We start from the raw sequence: 19265 nt of genomic DNA, 5'->3' as shown, positions 1-19265 counted from the left end.
TAATCATCAGTATTTTTCTTATAAAAATCTGCTGTATTTTTCTTTTAAATTTTAGAAATTGTTGTCATGATTCTATTTTCCATCTATTTTCTACACTTATTCTAATTTCCTACTAGTTTCCTCATCTTCTTTCTTTGCATTTTTTTTCTTTTTAAACACTCATCAATTTTATCATTGTCATCATCATCGTTTCCATTTGTTTTCATTCTATCTATCTCGATTGCTTTGGAACACTTTAACAATTATTTACTAGTTGATTGATGAGACAAGATTTGTGTGTTTGTTATTATTATTGTGGAGAGGTTGGAGAAGAGCTAGAGAAGAGCTTTTGGTTAGATAAACATGATCAAAGACATGAAAATCTAAAAATGAATTGAAACAAAATAGAGCCAAAACAATCAGAAGTGGTTTAACAAATATTTATAAAATACTTGTAATCAATCAGCTTGTAACGAATTTGAAAACTATTTATCATTGTTAAAATATGGCAAGAACAAAAGAAATTGACATATTGTTATAATAAGTTTTATGGACAAAATATGAAAAGATAATAAGTTGAAGGGAAAACAATTGCTGTCTTAAAAAAAACATAGAAAATTCAACAATGTTTTTGTTCAAAATTCTTTATTTAAAAAAAAAAAATATTGCTGACGTATGATTAATATTAATTTTATTTAAATTATTATCTAGGCGTATGATTAATAATATTTAGCTGTCTTAATATATTTTGATAGCTAAATGTTGCAGCATTTGATTAATGCTTAAAATGCTGTTTACTTTTATTGAAATAAAAAATATCCATTCGTATGATTAATATTGAGTTAAATTATTCAACAGACGTATGATTAATATTAATTCAACTGAAATTAAATAATATCTCTATTCATTACTAAAATTTATGCATTTTGCAGAAATCATTTTGCTTATTTAATGAATATATTTTAAGGCCTTCTCAATTCATTTGTATTTCTATTCTATATACAGTTTTATGTAGATATAAGGAGCCAGTTTTATTAAAAATAAATACTAGGTTTTATTGCCTTTGATTTGTTTCACTTAAAGACTTTATGAAGTCGTGTAATAAAGAGGCATTATTATGACTTTTATAGGCTCCCTTTCCGTCTTCATTTATAGGAATTTTTTATTTTCTATTTTGGCCACAAACTTAGAAGATTTTATGTCTACTATAAAACAGGATAAAAGTATTTAAAATCCCAGAAACGGGGAAGTTCAGAATATTTCTTAAAATCAGTTTTTGGGTAAAATCTTATTAGCAGTTTGCTTTAGAAACAATTATATAGTGAAATTCTTAAATTTAATGAATTCCCAAATTGATTTTGAAAAATCCCAGAAAATGGGGAACTCTATTTTCCTTCAGAAAATAACTTAATACTAAATTTTGTTTACACTAAATACAGATTTTGAAGAAAAATTTAAAATTTCTGAATTCCCAAAATGAAATTAAAAAATCCCAGAAACGGGGAAGTTTAGAATATGTCTTAAAATCAGTTTTTGGGTAAAACCTTATCAGCAGTTTGCTTTAGAAATAATTTTATAGTGAAATTCTTAAATTTAATGAATTCCCAAATTGATTTTGAAAAATCCCAGAAAATGGGGAACTCTATTTTCCTTCAGAAAATAAATTAATATTAAATTTTGTTTACACTAAATACAGATTTTCAAGAAAAATTTAAAATTTCTGAATTCCCAAAATGATACTGAAAAATCCCAGAAACGGGGAAGTTTAGAATATGTCTTAAAATCAGTTTTTGGTTAAAACCTTATTAGCTGTTTGCTTTAGAAACAATTTTATAGTGAAATTCTTAAATTTAATGAATTCCCAAATTGATTTTTAAAAATCCCAGAAAATGGGGAAAACAAAAATCAGCATAAAACTGAAAAATTTCATCAGAAAATAAACTGATTTCAAATTTTGTATATATTAAATACATATTTTCAAGAAAAACTAAAATTTTTTTAATTCCCAAAATGAAATTGAAAAATCCCAGAAACGGGGAAGTTTAGAATATTTCTTAAAATCAGTTTTTGGGTAAAACCTTATTAGCAGTTTGCTTTAGAAACAATTTTATAATGAAGTTCTTAAATTTAATGAATTCCCAAATTGATTTTGAAAAATCCCAGAAAATGGGGAACTCTATTTTCCATCAGAAAATAAATTAATATTAAATTTTGTTTACACTAAATACAGATTTTCAAGAAAAAATTAAAATTTCTGAATTCCCAAAATGAAATTGAAAAATCCCAGAAACGGGGAAGTTTAGAATATGTCCTAAAATCAGTTTTTGGGTAAAACCTTATTAGCTGTTTTCTTTAGAAACAATTTTATAGTGAAATTCTTAAATTTAATGAATTCCCAAATTGATTTTGAAAAATCCCAGAAAATGGGGAAATCTAAAATGCATATATCACGGAATATAAATGAAAATTTTTCTTTAAAAAACCTTTTAAACATATTTATCTATAAATGTCTTGTATAAAATCCTAATTTTTGTTTTTTATTTTTTTTATCTTCCAGACGCAGTGAATTTTTAGGTTGTATATCATTTCCATTGTCCACTTTACTGCAGCAACAGGAAATCAATGGCTCCTATAAATTGCAAACCCAACAATGTCTAAATAAGCCACAGCCTGTTCTAAATGTGCCACAGCAGCAACACTTACAGCAGCCACCACAACAGCAGACATTAAACACCTTCACTTCATTGGCAGGAGCAGCAGCAGCAGACCACATAAATCATTATTGCCAGCAACAGCCAGCAAATAATCATTTTATATCGCCCACCACTCCACCCTCATTGTCGTCTACAATGGCCACCACCATGACCCAAATGCGTAATACCGATGATGCTGTTAGCATTGATAGCATGGCCACTGGTCAAATGGGCACAGAACAGCAGCCCATGATACTCAGCAAAAAGGCCCTACATCAACGTGATGCCGATGAAAATCTTTTCTTAAGATTTCTCGAACTAGATCCACCAGCCACAGATCCGCCACCAAGCCTGGGCACCCCGGTGGCGGGTAGAAGGCTGTCAAATCCCAAGCCATTAGGACGCACTCCCTTTACCATGACCAAAAAGCTAACGCGTACAGCTGAGAGAGGTTTTGGCTTCTCCATAGTGTGGACACATCCACCCAGAGTGGAGAAAGTGGAGCCGGGCCTGTCGGCCGATCGCTGTGGCATCTATCCTGGTGATTATGTGATCTTTGTGGACAAACATAATGTGGTCACAATGCCCGAGGCTGATGTTCTAAATCTTATACGTTCCCAAGGTGCTACACTCACTTTGGAGATTTTCAGAAGATCAGGTTCTGGCACAAATGCTGGTGCGGCTGGCAGCAGCAATAATACCACCACAACGGCCACTCATCACTCAATGGCCACCACATTGCCCATGAATGGCAAAACCTCGCGAATGGCTGCTAGCGGTACCAGTATCAATAATCCCGTAGATGAGATAATGAGCGTTACGGTAATGGCTGGTGGTAATGTGAAGCAACAAATGATGGCGCCCCAAAACCCTCGACCTTCGACAGCATGTTCGGTGAATACAACCTCGTCATTGGAGGCCGCCAAGAGAAGATTGAATTTACCTCAGGTTACGTTTAGTAAAGAGGTGGGTAAGGGGGTGATTGTGTGAAGAAGTCTCTATATGGAAGAAACTATTTTCTTTTTTTTTAAATTTTTAATAAAAAAATCTTTTAATTTAAGTCAGGTTTCTTTAAGAGTTTCTAAACAAAATCTTTACTTTATTTTTTACAACTAATTACGACAATATTGAAGAAAAATTAAAAAAAAATATTAAAAACCCCCCATTTTTTAACTTAAAATAAAGTTAAAAAGGAGTTTTTTAGGGGAAAAAAATCTCCTTAAACGGGATTGTGAAAAATTCGTCCAAATGTAACATATTTTTATCAAAAAATTAATAGAATCGTCTGACTAGTTAGTTTAAAACAATAAAACGCCAAATTCAAAGAATTCCCAAATTAAATTTAGAAAATTCCCTGACTGGGGAAACGTAAATGTAGTCAAAAACACAAATTGTTTGTATAAAATTAATTAATATGATGTTTTTATGAAAACAAGCAAAAAAATTTAATTCCCGAAAAATTATTTTTTTTGGGGAAATCCTGAAAATTTTTATTTTTGAAAAAAACATAAAAATTATTTGGAAAATGTTTACTTAAGTTTCTTGGAATTCCAAAATAAAAATTTAAAAAAATTAATTCAAAATTCACATATTGAAATCCTAGAAAAATTATTATTTTTGGGGAAACCCTGAAAATTTTTATTTCTGAAAAAAACATAAAAATTATTAAGAAAATGTTTACTTATGTTTCCTGGAATTCCAAAATAAAAATTTAAAAAAATTAATTCAAAATTCACATATTGAAATCCTAGAAAAATTATTATTTTTGGGGAAACCCTGAAAATTTTTATTTTTGAAAAAACATACAAATTATTTAGAAAATGTTTACTTGTGTTTCCTGGAATTCCAAAATAAAAATTAAAAAAAAAATTAATTCCCAAATTCACATAGTAAAATCCTAGAAAAATTATTTTTTTGGGGAAAACCTGAAAATTTTTATTTTTGAAAAAACATAAAAATTATTTAGAAAATGTTTGCTGGAATTCCAAAATAAAAATTAAAAAAAATTAATTCCCAAATTCACATATTAAAATCCCAGCAAAATTATTTTTTTTGGGGAAACCCTGAAAATTTGTATTTCTAAAAAAACATAAAAATTATTTAGAAAATGTTTCCTTGAATTCTAAAATAAAAATTAAAAAAAATTAATTCCCAAATTCCAGCAAAAATTTTTTTTGTTGGGGGAAACCCTGAAATTTTTTATTTCTGAAAAAACATAAAAATTATTTAGAAAATTTTTCCTTGAATTCCAAAATAAAAATTAATTCCCAAATTCACATATTAAAATCCCAGCAAAATTATTTTTTTGGGGTAACCCTGAAAATTTTTATTTCTGAAAAAACATAAAAAATATTTGGAAAATGTTTACTTATGTTTCCTGGAATTCCAAAATAAAAATTAAAAAAATTAATTCCCAAATTCTTATATCAAAATCCCATCAAAGTAATTTTTTTTGGGGAAACCCTGAAAATTTATATTTTTTTGAAAAATTTAAAAAAACGTTTTAGAAAATGATAATTTATGTTTTCCGGAATTTCCATTTATTTTTTTTACGTTAAAACGGCTCAATAGTTGATTTTAAAGCCAACATTTCAAATTCCCAAAATCATTGATAAAAATCCCTTAAATAGAATTTGACAAAAAAAAAATTTTCAGAATTGTTTGTCTGATTCCTTTAAATCTAGAAAACATTAATTTCAAAGAATTCCCAAATTGAATTTAAAAAATTCCTTAACTGGGGAAAAGTAAAAGTTGTTAAAAACCGAAATTTTTCAACTAGATTGAATTAATTTGATATTTTTATGGAAAAAACGGAAAAAAATTAATTCCCAAATTCTTATATAAAAATCCCATCAAAATAATATTTTTTGGGGAAACCCTGAAAATTTATATTTTTTTGAATAATTTAAAAAAAGTTTTAGAAAATGATAACTTATGTTTTCTGGAATTCCCATTTATTTTTTTTACATTAAAATGGCTCAATAGTTGATTTTAAAGCCAACATTTCAAATTCCCAAAATCATTGATAAAAATCCCTTAAATAGAATTTGACAAAAAAAAAATTGTCAGAATTGTTTGTCTGATTCCTTTAAATCTAGAAAACATTAATTTTAAAGAATTCCCAAATTGAATTTCAAAAATTCCCTAACTGGGGAAAAGTAAAAGTTGTTAAAAACCAAAATTTTTTAACTAGTTTGAATTAATTTGGTATTTTTATGGAAAAAACAAGAAAAATGAATTCCCAAATTCTTATATAAAAATCCCATAAAAATATTTTTTTTTGGGGAAACCCTGAAAATTTTTAATTTTGAGAAATTTAATTTTTTTCAAGTTAAAATTGGTTTATAGTTGATTTTAAAGCAAAAATTTCAAATTCCCAAAATCATTGACAAAAATCCCCTAAATGGGATTTTTTTTAAATTTCCAAAACTTGAAAAATTAAACTTTTTAAGTTAATAATCCGTAATAAGTGATTTTAAACCAAAAATTTTAAATTCCCAAAATCATTGCGAAAAATTCTCCAAATGGGATTTTTTTAAAATTTCCAAAACTTGAAAAATTAAAATTTTTTAAGTTAAAAATCCGTAATAAATGATTTTAAAGCAAAAATTTTAAATTCCCAAAATCATTGCTAAAAATCCCCCAAATGGGATTTTTTAAAAATCTTCGAAAATTGATAAATTTAATTTTTTTTGAGTTAAAAATGCTAAATAGCTGATATTAAAACAAAAATTTCAAATTCCCAAAATGTGATTTTTTTTCAAATCCGCGAAAATTAAGAAATTGTTCTTTTAACTACATTTAAATTGATTTTGTTTATTTTTTATTAATTCATAATTTTTGTATTAATTTTTTTGTTTTTTTTTTCTTACTCCTTAACTTAGGCTATAGTTTATTTTATTCTATTAATAAAATATGACGAATTTATTATCATTATGCTACAGTTTATAAGATATTTTTTTTAAATTTTTTTAATTAATTTAAGTTTTTATTTGTTAAGTTTGCATAAAAAAACCAGCTAAAAGAAAACAATTATTTACAGAAATAATTTTCTGAATAAAATTTATTTTATTGTGAAATAAATTTTGCAAAATAGTTTAAAGCCAACTATAATTTTGTGTGTTTATTTAAAAATAAACTCATTATTATGTTTATTTTGTTGTAAAAAAATTGTTTTGTTACTTTAATATTTCTGTTAAACATTATTTTCTTTATTAATCTACTTCTTATTTATGTTTTAATTGTGTTATAATCCAAAAAATATAGCATACTTTTTGGCTTAGACATAAAAGTAAACACAAACAACCATTAAGTACCGTTTATTTCATAAATATAATTAAATGCCTAAAAGTATGCTATTTTTTTGTATCCTTCACCAGGAGTGTCATGGGAGATACTGAAGTATGTCATTCCTTTTGTAATTTCTACATTTTTCATTTGCCACCCTATAAAGTATATATATTCCGGATCGTTATAAATTGCAGATTCGATATAGCCATGTCCGACTGTCCGTCTGCATGTTGAAATCAACTTTCCAAAGCCCCCAAATAACGTAAATACATGATTGAAACATCAATATATCCGTTATAGTTCAATTTAGATAAATATTTAAAATATTTTTTAATAAAATTTCCACCAACATTTTTTTTCACCGAATTTTATTTTCACCAAAATTTTTCTCACCAAAATTTTTTTCCACCAACATTTTTTTTTACTAAAAAATAGCTTTTAATAATTATCTGAAAGTATAATTTGGTGAAGGGTATATAAAATTCGGCACCGCCGAATATAGCTCTCTTATATGTCAAGCATTTTTATTTGCTAAAATCTTATAAATCATAATTTTATTTTAAAAAGAACATAATAAATCAATTGTTTTATATATTCTCTAAGACATGCTAAACCCAAGTGACTTAATTTTTTTTATTTTAAAGCTGGTTAATTACAAAATTCTGTACAAAATTTCTTAAAGAAAATAGTGTAAATTTTTGATAGTCAATATTGTTCTTCAGAGTATTAGGATTGTAAATTTGGTTTTGTAAATTTTTCGCCATATTTTTAAAACAATTTTTTTTTAACCAGCTTTTAGTTTAAGTTTTTCTTTTCAATAATTTTTTTTATGTTTATTATTAATCTTAAATTTGTTTGGTTTCATTTCTAAATGTATAAATTGTTTTATATTTTTTTTCTTTGTTAAATTTTCAAAACTTTTTTTTATATAAAATCTTATTTTTAATTTTATTTTTATATTATTAAATATTATAGTTTGTTTTGTATATTTTTTAATTATTTCCTTATTTTGTAGATATTTCTTTGTTTTATTTGCCTTAAAAAAATGACAATAAATTTTGATAACTAAAAAAAAAAAAAATCTTGTTCAATTTATTATTTAAACCATTAAAATATATTTCCTGAAATTTCAAAAATCACAAATGAAAATTTTGAAAATCTTAAAAAAATCAAAAAAAATTCAAATTTTCGAACATCGTAATAAACTCAAGATTCGTAGTCCTTAATAAAAATTTAACAATTTCGAAATCTTTAAACAATATAAAAAATTTCGAAATTTTTTATTTTTGAATTTCGAAATTTGTGAAAATTTTTCAAAAAAAATCGAAAATCGAAAGAAATCGGATTATTTGCGGATTAAGTAAAATTTAAATAAAAAAAATTTTTCCCAAAATTTTTCGAAGAAACAAAAGTGCTTTATTTCGAAATTTTTCTTTTAATCCTTTTTTAAAACAATATAAAAAAAAGTTTGTTGTTCGTTTGAATTTCGAAATTTTTGAAAATTTTTCAAAACAAATCAAATTTCTTGATCGAATTTTTTCTAACATCCGAAAAGAACCTTTAAAACTTAAAATTCTGAATCCTCCGTAAAACGAATATAAAAAATAATAAAAATTTCGAAATTTTCTCAAAAATTTTTAAGTTTGAATTTCGAAATTTTTCAAATATTTTCGAAAAAAACCCAAAAATGCTTTATTTCGAAATTTTTCAAATTTTTCCTTTAATCATTTTTTTAAAACAATATAAAAATTATTTTTTTATTTTTTTTAAAAAATTTTCAAAAATTTCGAAATTTTTCAAAAAAATGTGTCTATAAGAATTCGGGTTATTTCCAATTATTTGAAAAAAAACTCAAGTTTCTAATTCTCTGTAAAATTTAAATAAAAAAGAAAAAAAAATTAAAAAATTGTTCCAAATCTGGGTTCAAATTTCTTGATCGAAATTTTTCTAACATCCGAAAAGAACCTTTAAAAAACTTTAAATTCTTAATGCTCTACAAACGAATATAAAAAATAATAAAAATTTCGAAATTTTTCAATTTTTTTCGAAAAAACCCAAAAATGCTTATTTCGAAATTTTTAAAATTTTTCCTTTAATACTTTTTTTAAAACAATATAAAAAAAAACAAATTTTGATTTTTTTTTTTAAATTTTCAAAAATTTCGAATTTTTTTTTATCTTTGAATTTCGAAATTTTTCAAAATTTTTCAAAAAAAGTCAAAAATGTATCTATATTCCTCGAAAGAAATCAGTTATTTGCAATAATTTGAAAAAAAAACTCAAATTTCTAATTCTCTGTAAAATTTAAATAAAAAAGAAAAAAAATTCAAAAATTTTTCCAAATCTGGGTTCAAATTTCTTGATCGAAATGTTTCTAACATCCGAAAAGAACCTTTAAAAAATTCTTAATCTCTGCAAAACGAATATAAAAAATAATAAAAATTTCGAAATTTTTTTTTCTCAAAATTTTTAAGTTTGAATTTCGAAATTTTTCAAATTTTTTCGAAAAAACCCAAAAATGCTTTATTTCGAAATTTTCCTTTAATCGTCTTTTTAAAACAATATAAAAAAAAACATTTTTTGTTTTTTTTTTAAAAAATGTTCAAAAATTTCGAAATTTTTTATCTTTCAATTTCGAAATTTTTTCAAATTTTTCAAAAAAAAATCTAAAAATGTCTCTAATTTGCAATAATTTGAAAAAAAACTCAAGTTTCTAATTCTTTAAAAAAATTAAATAAAAAATTTCAAAATTTTTCTAAAATCTGGTTTCAAATTTCTTAATCCGAAAAGAAACTTTAAAAATCTTATTCCTCTGTAAAAAGAATATAAAAAATAATAAAAATTTCGAATTTTTTCTCAAAATTTTTAAGTTTGAATTTCGAAATTTTTAAAATTTTTTCGAAAAAACCCAAAAATGCTTTATTTTGAAATTTTTTAAATTTTTCCTTTAATCCTTTTCTAAAACAATATAAAAAATAATTTTTTTAAAAAATTTTAAAAAATTTCGAATTTTTTTATCTTTGAATTATCAATTATTTATAAAAAAGAGCTCCAAATTCGTAATTCTCTGTTAAGTTAATAATTTTTTTAAAAAATTTTCAAAAATTTCAAAATTTTTTATCTTTGAATTTCGAAATTTTTGAAAATTTTTCAAAAAAAATCAAAAAATGTCTCTATATTCCCCAAAAGAAATCGGATTATTGGCAATAATTTTCTCAATTATTTATAAAAAAAGAGCTCCATTCGTAATTCTCTGCTAAGTTACGAAAATTCGAATTTAAAAATTTTAGAAATTTTTCGAAAATCAGAAAAATGTTTGTACATATTGTTATTGAAGTCTCGAGGATTAATTTGCAAACTTTTAAAATTTTTCGAACTTCAGTTCGAATTTTCAAACTTCCAAAAAAAAACTTAAAATTTGCAATTATTTATAAAAAGAAATTCCAAATTCGAATTCTCTGTTAAATTAAGAAAAAAGAACAAACGTTTCTAAATTTCGATTATAATTTTCAAGTTCGAATTTAAAAATTTTTGAAAATCTTTAGAAACTTTTAAAATTTTTCGAACTTAAGTTAAAATTTTCGAACATCCAAATAAAAATTTGAAATTCACAATTAATTGTGATGAAATTTTTGTTCTTAAATTTTAAAATTCGAATTTCAAAATTTTAAGAAATTTTTCAAATATCCAAAATTTCGAAATTCTTAAATTTCTTAAAATTTTCGAATATCCAAGAAAAAATTTTAAATTCTCAATTAATTGTGATGAAATTTTTGTTATTAAATTTTATAATTCGAATTTCAAAATTTTAAGAAATTTTTCAAAAATCCAAAATTTCAAAATTCTTAAATTTTAAAATTCGAATTTCAAAATTTTTACGAAATTTTTCAAAAATCCAAAATTTCGAAATTTCTGTAAAAAAATTTTAATTTCGAAAATCCTAAAGTTTTTCTAATTTCTTTAAATTTTTTGATTTCAAAATTCCTAAAGGCAATTTTTATATTTGTTTAATTTTCCTTACCACTTAGAGCATTGTCCCCATCACCGACAACCGGCGACGTTTCATGCTACAACTGATTAGCCGAGAACAGAATTTCATGTCAGCCATACACTTTGGCATGCAGCGTTTTGTACAGCCATTACAAGAACGCAAAGATCTCATAACGCCCAATGATCATCGAACACTATTTCAAAATATGGATGAACTTTTACGAATATCCGAAGATGTGCTGGAGCAATTGTGTCACGATGATCAAGAGCCACAAATGAATTTTGCCTCCCGGGTGTATTTATCCAAGACAACAGCCATCTGTGCGGCCTATAAGAAGTATTGTAATGGTATTAAAAGAGCGGATTGTGTGTTGGTAGGTTTTCTCTCTCTCTCTTTCTCTTTAGAATATTATTTATTTTATTTTGTTTCTGTGTGAAAAAAGGTCAACAAATCCCGTCAAACTGGTTCTGAATTTGTGAACTTCATTACCGAACCGCCAGTGCCTCGTAAACGTCCCGATCTAACCATGTTTATACACCGTCCTCTGCAGCATTTTCGTGAGATCTTAAAACTCATGCAACTATTGGCCTCCAATTGTCATGTGGACACGGAAGAGCATAAAAACTTTAACAGCGTCATCAATGAGCTGCAGGCTGCCTATCGTGAGATAACCGTTACCAGTGGCCTAATGGAGCCACTGGGCGAGGGCAGACCTTTATTGACACTGCAGGATTTAGAGTCAAGAATGGTGTTCACCAAATGCAAGCCGTTTACTTTGGCTGTGCAGGGCCGTCAATGGATATTTGGTGGCGATTTGTCGCGTGTAGAGGGCCGTTCGGTGAAACCCTATTGGACTTTGCTGTTTAGTGATATTATAGTGTTTGCAAAAGTTAGTCGAGATCGCGTTTTGTTCATTACCGAGGAGCCCATACCCATAGCGAATATTGTGGATTCGTGTTTTCATATGAGAAAAAAGAGTAGGTGTAAGGAAAATTTGTGGAGAAATGATGTTGGTGATTGATTTTTTTTATTTCATTTAACAGCTACAGAGTTCCGCCTTACTGTAGATCCCAATGGTCGTTTAGCTGAAAGTCCCACCGGTTATTGTGCGCCCGATTTGACTAAGACCCCCAAAAAGGGGGCCAGACGCAAGAGTTTAGTGCTAAGAGCTCCCTCATTGGAACTGAAAGCTGTTTGGCAGAATCTATTGCAAAGACAAATGTGAGTGAGACATTTTTTTAAAAAAAGTATAAAAAATAAAAGTATAAAATTTTAAAAAAATAAAAGTATAAAAATAGAAATGTATAAAAATTAAAAAGTATAAAAATATAAAATTATAAAAATACAAAATTATAAAAATATAAAAGTATAAAAATAAATATACTTTTATATTTTTTAATTTTTATACTTTTAGATTTTTATACTTTTAGACTTTTATTTTTTTATACTTTTATATTTTTATACTTTTTAATTTTTACACTTTTCTATTTTTATACTTTTTTATTTTTATACATAGTAAAAAAGTATAAAAATAAAAAAATTATAAAAATAAAAATGTATAAAAATAAAAAAGTATAAAAATAGAAAAGTATAAAAAGCATAAAAATAGAAAATTATAAAAATTATAAAGTATAAAAATAAAAAAGTATAAAAATATAAAAGTATAAAAATTAAAAAGTATAAAAATAAAAAATTATAAAAATAAAAAAGTATAAAAATAAAAAAGTATAAAATAAAGAAGTATAAAAATAAAAAATTATAAAAATAAAAAATTATAAAAATAAAAAAGTATAAAAATAAAAAATTATAAAAATAAAAAATTATAAAAATAAAAAAGTATAAAAATAAAAAAGTATAAAAATTATAAAAATATAAAAGTATAAAAATAAAAAAGTATAAAAATTAAAAAGTTTAAACATAAAAAATTATAAAAATAAAAAATTATAAAAATAAAAAAGTATAAAAAATAAAAAGTATAAAAATTATAAAAATATAGAAGTATAAAAATAAAAAAGTATAAAAATAAAAAATTATAAAAATATAAAAGTATAAAAATAAAAAATTATAAATTTAAAAAAATATAAAAATAAAAAATTATAAAAATAAAAAATTATAAAAATAAAAAAGTATAAAAATAAAAAAGTATAAAAATAAAAAATTATAAAAATATAAAAGTATAAAAATAAAAAAGTATAAAAATAAAAAATTATAAAAATAAAAAAGTATAAAAATATAAAATTATAAAAATAAAAAAGTATAAAAATTAAAAAGTATAAAAATATAAAAGTATAAAAATAAAAAAGTATAAAAATAAAAAATTATAAAAATAAAAAAGTTAAAAATAAAAAATTATAAAAATAAAAGAGTATAAAAATTAAAAAGTATAAAAATTAAAAATTATAAAAATATAAAAGTATAAAAATAAAAAGGTATAAAAATAAAAAATAATAAAGATAAAAAATTATAAAAATAAAAAAGTATAAAAATAAAAAAGTATAAAAATAAAAAATTATAAAAATAAAAAAGTATGAAAATTATACAGTATAAAAATAAAAAAGTATAAAAATAAAAAAGTATAAAAATATAAAAGCATAAAAATAAAAAAGTATAAGAATAAAAAAGTATAAAAATAGAAAATTATAAAAATAAAAAAGTATAAAAATAAAAAATTATAAATATAAAAAAGTATAAAAATTAAAAAGTTTAAAAATAAAAAATTATAAAAATAAAAAATTATAAAAATAAAAAATTATAAAAATAAAAAAGTATAATAATAAAAAATTATAGAAATATAAAAGTATAAAAATAAAAAGTATAAAATTATAAAAATAAAAAAGTATAAAAATAAAAAATTATAAAAATCAAAAAGTATGAAAATTATAAAAATAAAAAAGTATAAAAATAAAAAAGTATAAAAATAAAAAAGTATAAAAATAAAAAAAAATAAAAAATTATAAAAATAAAAAAGTTAAAAATAAAAAATTATAAAAATAAAAAAGTATAAAAATTAAAAAGTATAAAAATTAAAAATTATAAAAATATAAAAGTATAAAAATAAAAAGGTATAAAAATAAAAAATAATAAAGATAAAAAATTATAAAAATAAAAAAGTATAAAAATAAAAAAGTATAAAAATAAAAAATTATAAAAATAAAAAAGTATGAAAATTATACAGTATAAAAATAAAAAAGTATAAAAATATAAAAGTATAAAAATATAAAAGCATAAAAATAAAAAAGTATAAAAATAAAAAAGTATAAAAATAGAAAATTATAAAAATAAAAAAGTATAAAAATAAAAAATTATAAAAATAAAAAAGTATAAAAATTAAAAAGTATAAAAATAAAAAGTATAAAAATATAAAATTATAAAAATAAAAAATTATAAAAATAAAAAATTATAAAAATAAAAAATTATAAAAATAAAAAAGTATAAAAATTAAAAAGGATAAAAATTAAAAATTATAAAAATATAGAAGTATAAAAATAAAAAAAGTACAAAAATAAAAAATTATAAAAATATAAAAGTATAAAAATAAAAAATTATAAAAATAAAAAAGTATAAAAATTAAAAAGTATAAAAATTAAAAATTATAAAAATATAGAAGTATAAAAATAAAAAATTATAAAAATAGAAAATTATAAAAATAAAAAAGTATAAAAATAGAAAAGTATAAAATTAAAAAAGTATAAAAATAAAAAAGTATAAAAATTAAAAAGTATAAAAATTAAAAAGTATAAAAATAAAAAATTATAAAAATAGTATAAAGGTATAATGTTAATCTCTTGTTTTTTCCAGATTCCTAGTTAATGCCGCCCTGGGCTCAACACCACTCTCCAGTCCCCTTGACTCACCCGATGTCCTCAATACCCTGGTGCCGCTTAGTGACATTGGCATTGCCTCGGCCTCCATAGGTTCCATTAAACTCTCCTCCATGGACAGCATCAACATGAAGAATCAGCAGCATCATCATAACCAACAACAACAACAACAACAGGTGCGTTTAATGCGCTCTAAAGCGTTAAGTGGTGGTGGTGGTGGTTGTGTAGATAGTGGCGAGAGCGCTGGCGGTTCTTTTGAGAATTTACAGCGCCTGGCCAGCACTTTAGTACAATCACGCTGTAGCACACGCATGACACAAACAACCCATAATTCGGTTTCGTGTTCATCACAAACCAACTCACCGGCCACCTGCAGACGCACTTTAAGTGGTTGCATAAATGCTTTGGGTCCCCCCGGCGACAGTGCCACCTCCTTAAGATCATTGGCTTTGGGCCGTAAACATTTGCTAGATGGCCGGCCTTTGTCGGCCTGCAGGGCCTACAATGCCAGCAATAATAATTCCTCTACTCTATTAACCTGTAGCGGCAGTAGTTTAAATACTCAGACCATATGTTCCAGTGATCATTTGACCGGCTGCAAATGTTTGACAGCCATACCGGAACATGTTACTGAGACGGTCAACAATGAGGGTAATAATGATTTTAAGGCTATAATGTTGAGGCAGAATTGTGCTAATGGTGGCGAGGAAAGGTATTTGCTAATAGATGCTGAGGGTAGATACTGTGTGACCACGGCCTCTTTGGTTAATATAAGGCCAGAGAATGGTAATGTTCCCAAGGAAACTCAAACAATAGCCGAGGTTGTTAAACAGCCTTCTAAGCCAGAGTTTAATAAAAAATCCTCTAAATTGCTAGAGTTCTCTTTGAGTTCGGTGGGCCGCTCATTTATAGACGAAAGTGATATGGTGCCTGCTGTGGATTCTGTTTTAAATTCTTTAACCACACCCGATACCCCGACACCCAATTTATCACCTTCGGTGCACTCGAATCCCATACGAGAACCCGATACATTTTCCAATGATTTTGTGCCCTCAAATCAAAATAATTGTCCAGCTGCAAATCACAAAGATTCAGAAAATTCTATACCGCTGGCACAATTTGGTGGCTCCTGGGATTTGCTGGAATTGGATTTGAATTTGCATGAGGTCAATTTGGATACTTGCTATGATACGGATGTGGAGGAATATATCTTTCATGGTGATGAGAAGGAATTGTTGGGTGATGAGGATGATGATGAGGAGGCGGTGGCTTTCGATTTGGAACAGGCCCATCATATGGTGGACGATCCATTTGGAGTGTTGCCCATGAAGCCGACACCACCGGATTCGTTAGATCTGTGATTTGATTTTTGGCTTTAGGGGTTGTTATACTTTAGGCGGAAGAAAGCTTTTAAGGGTTTGAGAAAAAAGCACAGTGCTAAGCTTTTTAGATCGGAGAGTAGGACGAAGTTGATATAAAAAGGGCAATAAAAACCGGGGACGGGGGAATATTAAAAGCTTAAATGTAGAAAGCAAGCTTTTGAAATGCTTATTAACTTCTAGGTTCTTTAGAAGATTTAAAGATTTAGGTTTAGAATTTGGAAAGCTTTTAAATAGTTTGAGGGACATTTAAAGCTTTTAAACAGCTTAAAAGCTTTTGAAGAAAATTTTAGGCAGAAAAAGAGCTTTTAAACAGTAAAACTTTAAAGAGCTTTTAAATTCATTGAGAAAGCTTTACAATATTCAAAATGAATTTCCCCACCTCCACTTTATATCAACTTCTCCCATTAGTGCCATTTTTTAACAGCACTGTGTCACTTTTCTAACACAAAATCAAACAAAATTTTTAAACACACAGCTTTCACTTAACACCAACAAATACCACCTTTTAGAAGCACCTAAAGCTTTTCATTTTTTTTAAATCATAAACACTTCAATTTTGTCACACACTGTTTTAATAAACAAAAACAATGAAATTAACTACTCATATATAAACGAATAATTATAGACTCTTTTACAGCCCTTTAACAAACATAAACAATTGAAATTATTTAATCTAAGAAAACACAATTAAACGAAAATATATTTAAATACAAAAAACTACAAAAAAAAAACAAAACGATGGCAGTAGGAATTGTTCAATTAATACATAAAATGTTGCAATAAACGAAACAAACACACCAGAAAAAAATATATAAAAATAAAACTCGTTAGAAAAATGTCATTTTTATTAAACAAAAAAAATTATACATTTTTAAATATATAAAAACAGTTTGTTATTTGTTGTTATCAGTGTCTATGTGTGTGTAACAGTGTGATTTTTTGGCAAAAAAAAAAACAAAAACAAATTTATTTTTGGTAATTTTTTCTGTTGAATCATTAAACAAAACTAGTAATGCTGTAAATATATTAAAAAAATCAATTTTAAAAATAGTAGTAGATTTTACTACTATTTTAAAAATATATTAAATTATTATTTTTTATGTTTAATTATAATTTTACTTTAAAATTTAAAAGATTTTTTGATTTTAACAGTTTTTGAAAATAGTAGTAGATTCTACTACTATTTTAAAAATATATTAAATTATTATTTTTTATGTTTAATTATTATTTTACTTTAAAATTTAAAAGAATTTTTGATTTTAACAGCTTTTGAAAATAGTAGTAGATTCTACTACTATTTTAAAAATATATTAAATTATTATTTTTTATGTTTAATTATTATTTTACTTTAAAATTTAAAAGAATTTTTGATTTTAACAGTTTTTGAAAATAGTAGTAGATTTTACTACTTTTTTAAAAAAGTTAGTTTTCTTGTTGTTTGATTTTTTTTTAGTTAAGTATATATAAAACAAAACAAAAAATTTTTTTTGGCAGATTTAACAAATAGTAGTAATTTCTTTAAAATAGTAGTAGATTCTACTACTTTTTTGTAAATAGTTTTAGATTTGTGAAATTTTTTGGAATTATTTTAATTTTGTTTAAAATTTAAAAACATTTTAATTTAAACGAATTTTGAAAATAGTAGTAGATTCTACTACTTTTTTTAAAAAGTTTTATATTTGTAAAATTTTCCGGAATTATGCTAATGTTACTATGAATTTTAAGAAAAATTAATTTTTAAATTAATTTCCAGAATTATGCTAATGTTATAATGAATTTTAAGAAAATTTAATTTTTAAATATTTTTGAAAATAGTAGTAGATTCTAATACTTTTTTGTAAAAAAAGTAGTTTTTGTATTTCAGTTAATTTATTACAGTAAAAAGTATTTAAAACAAAATAAAGGAAATATTTTACTATTGAACTTACCAAAAAACTACATTTTAAAAAAGGTACTTTTCTACTACCTTTTTAAAAAGACACAATTTTACTTGATTTTTGGTACTTAAACTATTTTGGTTGCTGGCTTTCTGCTTTAAAGTAAAGAAAATTAACATATTTAGTGTTCTACTGCATTTTAAAAAAGGTACTTTTCTACTACTTTTTTAAAAAAGACACAATTTTACAAGTTATAATTGAATTTCCTACTAAAGTAAAGTTTATTTTGTTTAATTTGATTAATATTTTTATATTTTTGGTAAAAATTTCAGTTTTTAATTCCTTTTTTAAAAAGTACTTTTCTACTACTATTTTTAAAATCTCCAAAATTTAGCTAAAAATCGTTTATTTGTACTAGAAATTGCAAAATTTTAAAATTTTACTACATTTTAGGAAAGTACTTTTCTACTACTATTTTAAAATTGCATTAAATTTGATGAAAAGTTGTGGAAATAACTTCATTTGGTTAAGATTTTCAATTTTTTGATAAAATTTTTAATTTTACTACTTTTTTAAAAAAGTAGTATTTCTACTACTATTTTTAAAAACTCCTAAATTTAGCCAAAAAACGTTTATTTGAACTAAAAATTGTAGGATTTTAAAATTTTACTACATTTTAGGAAAATACTTTTCTACTACTATTTTAAAATTGCATTAAATTTGATGAAAAGTTGTGCAAATAACTTCATTTGGTTAAGATTTTCCATTTTTTGATAAAATTTTTAATTTTACTAACTTTTTAAAAAAGTAGTATTTCTACTACTATTTTTAAAAACTCCAAAATTTAGCCAAAAATCTCTTATTTGTACTAGAAATTGACAAATTTTAAAATTTTACTACATTTTAGGAAAGTACTTTTCTACTACTATTTTAAAATTGCATTAAATTTGATGAAAAGTTGTGAAAATAACTTCATTTGTTAAGATTTTCTATTTTTCGTTAAAAATTTATAATTTTGCTACTTTTTTAAAAAAGTACTTTTCTACCTATTTTTAAAAACTCCAAAATTTAGCCAAAAATCGTTTATTTGTATTAGAAATTAACAAATTTTAAAATTTTACTACATTTTAGGAAAGTACTTTTCTACTACTATTTTAAAATTGCATTAAATTTGATGAAAAGTTGTGGAAATAATTTCATTTGGTTAAGATTTTCTATTTTTTGGTAAAATTT

At 23.7% G+C, this 19265-nt stretch overlaps 1 protein-coding gene across 1 annotated transcript in view; it reads left to right on the top strand.

The window, feature by feature from the left end:
• PsGEF (Protostome-specific GEF) overlaps positions 1 to 19265 on the top strand; it is a 110349-nt gene that overhangs the window by 57144 nt on the left and 33940 nt on the right. The window contains exons 3-7 of the mRNA XM_065509591.1: positions 2537 to 3638; positions 10990 to 11325; positions 11395 to 11929; positions 11996 to 12173; positions 14751 to 14949. Of these exons, the coding sequence (XP_065365663.1) occupies positions 2537 to 3638; positions 10990 to 11325; positions 11395 to 11929; positions 11996 to 12173; positions 14751 to 14949 (2350 nt within the window). The remainder of the gene's footprint in view (positions 1 to 2536; positions 3639 to 10989; positions 11326 to 11394; positions 11930 to 11995; positions 12174 to 14750; positions 14950 to 19265) is intronic.

The sequence above is a fragment of the Calliphora vicina genome, chromosome 4, assembly GCF_958450345.1.
Source record: "Calliphora vicina chromosome 4, idCalVici1.1, whole genome shotgun sequence".
Classification (NCBI taxonomy): domain Eukaryota; kingdom Metazoa; phylum Arthropoda; class Insecta; order Diptera; family Calliphoridae; genus Calliphora; species Calliphora vicina.
The sequence above is the reverse complement of the archived record's forward strand: the minus strand, read 5'-3'. Positions and strand labels throughout refer to the sequence as shown.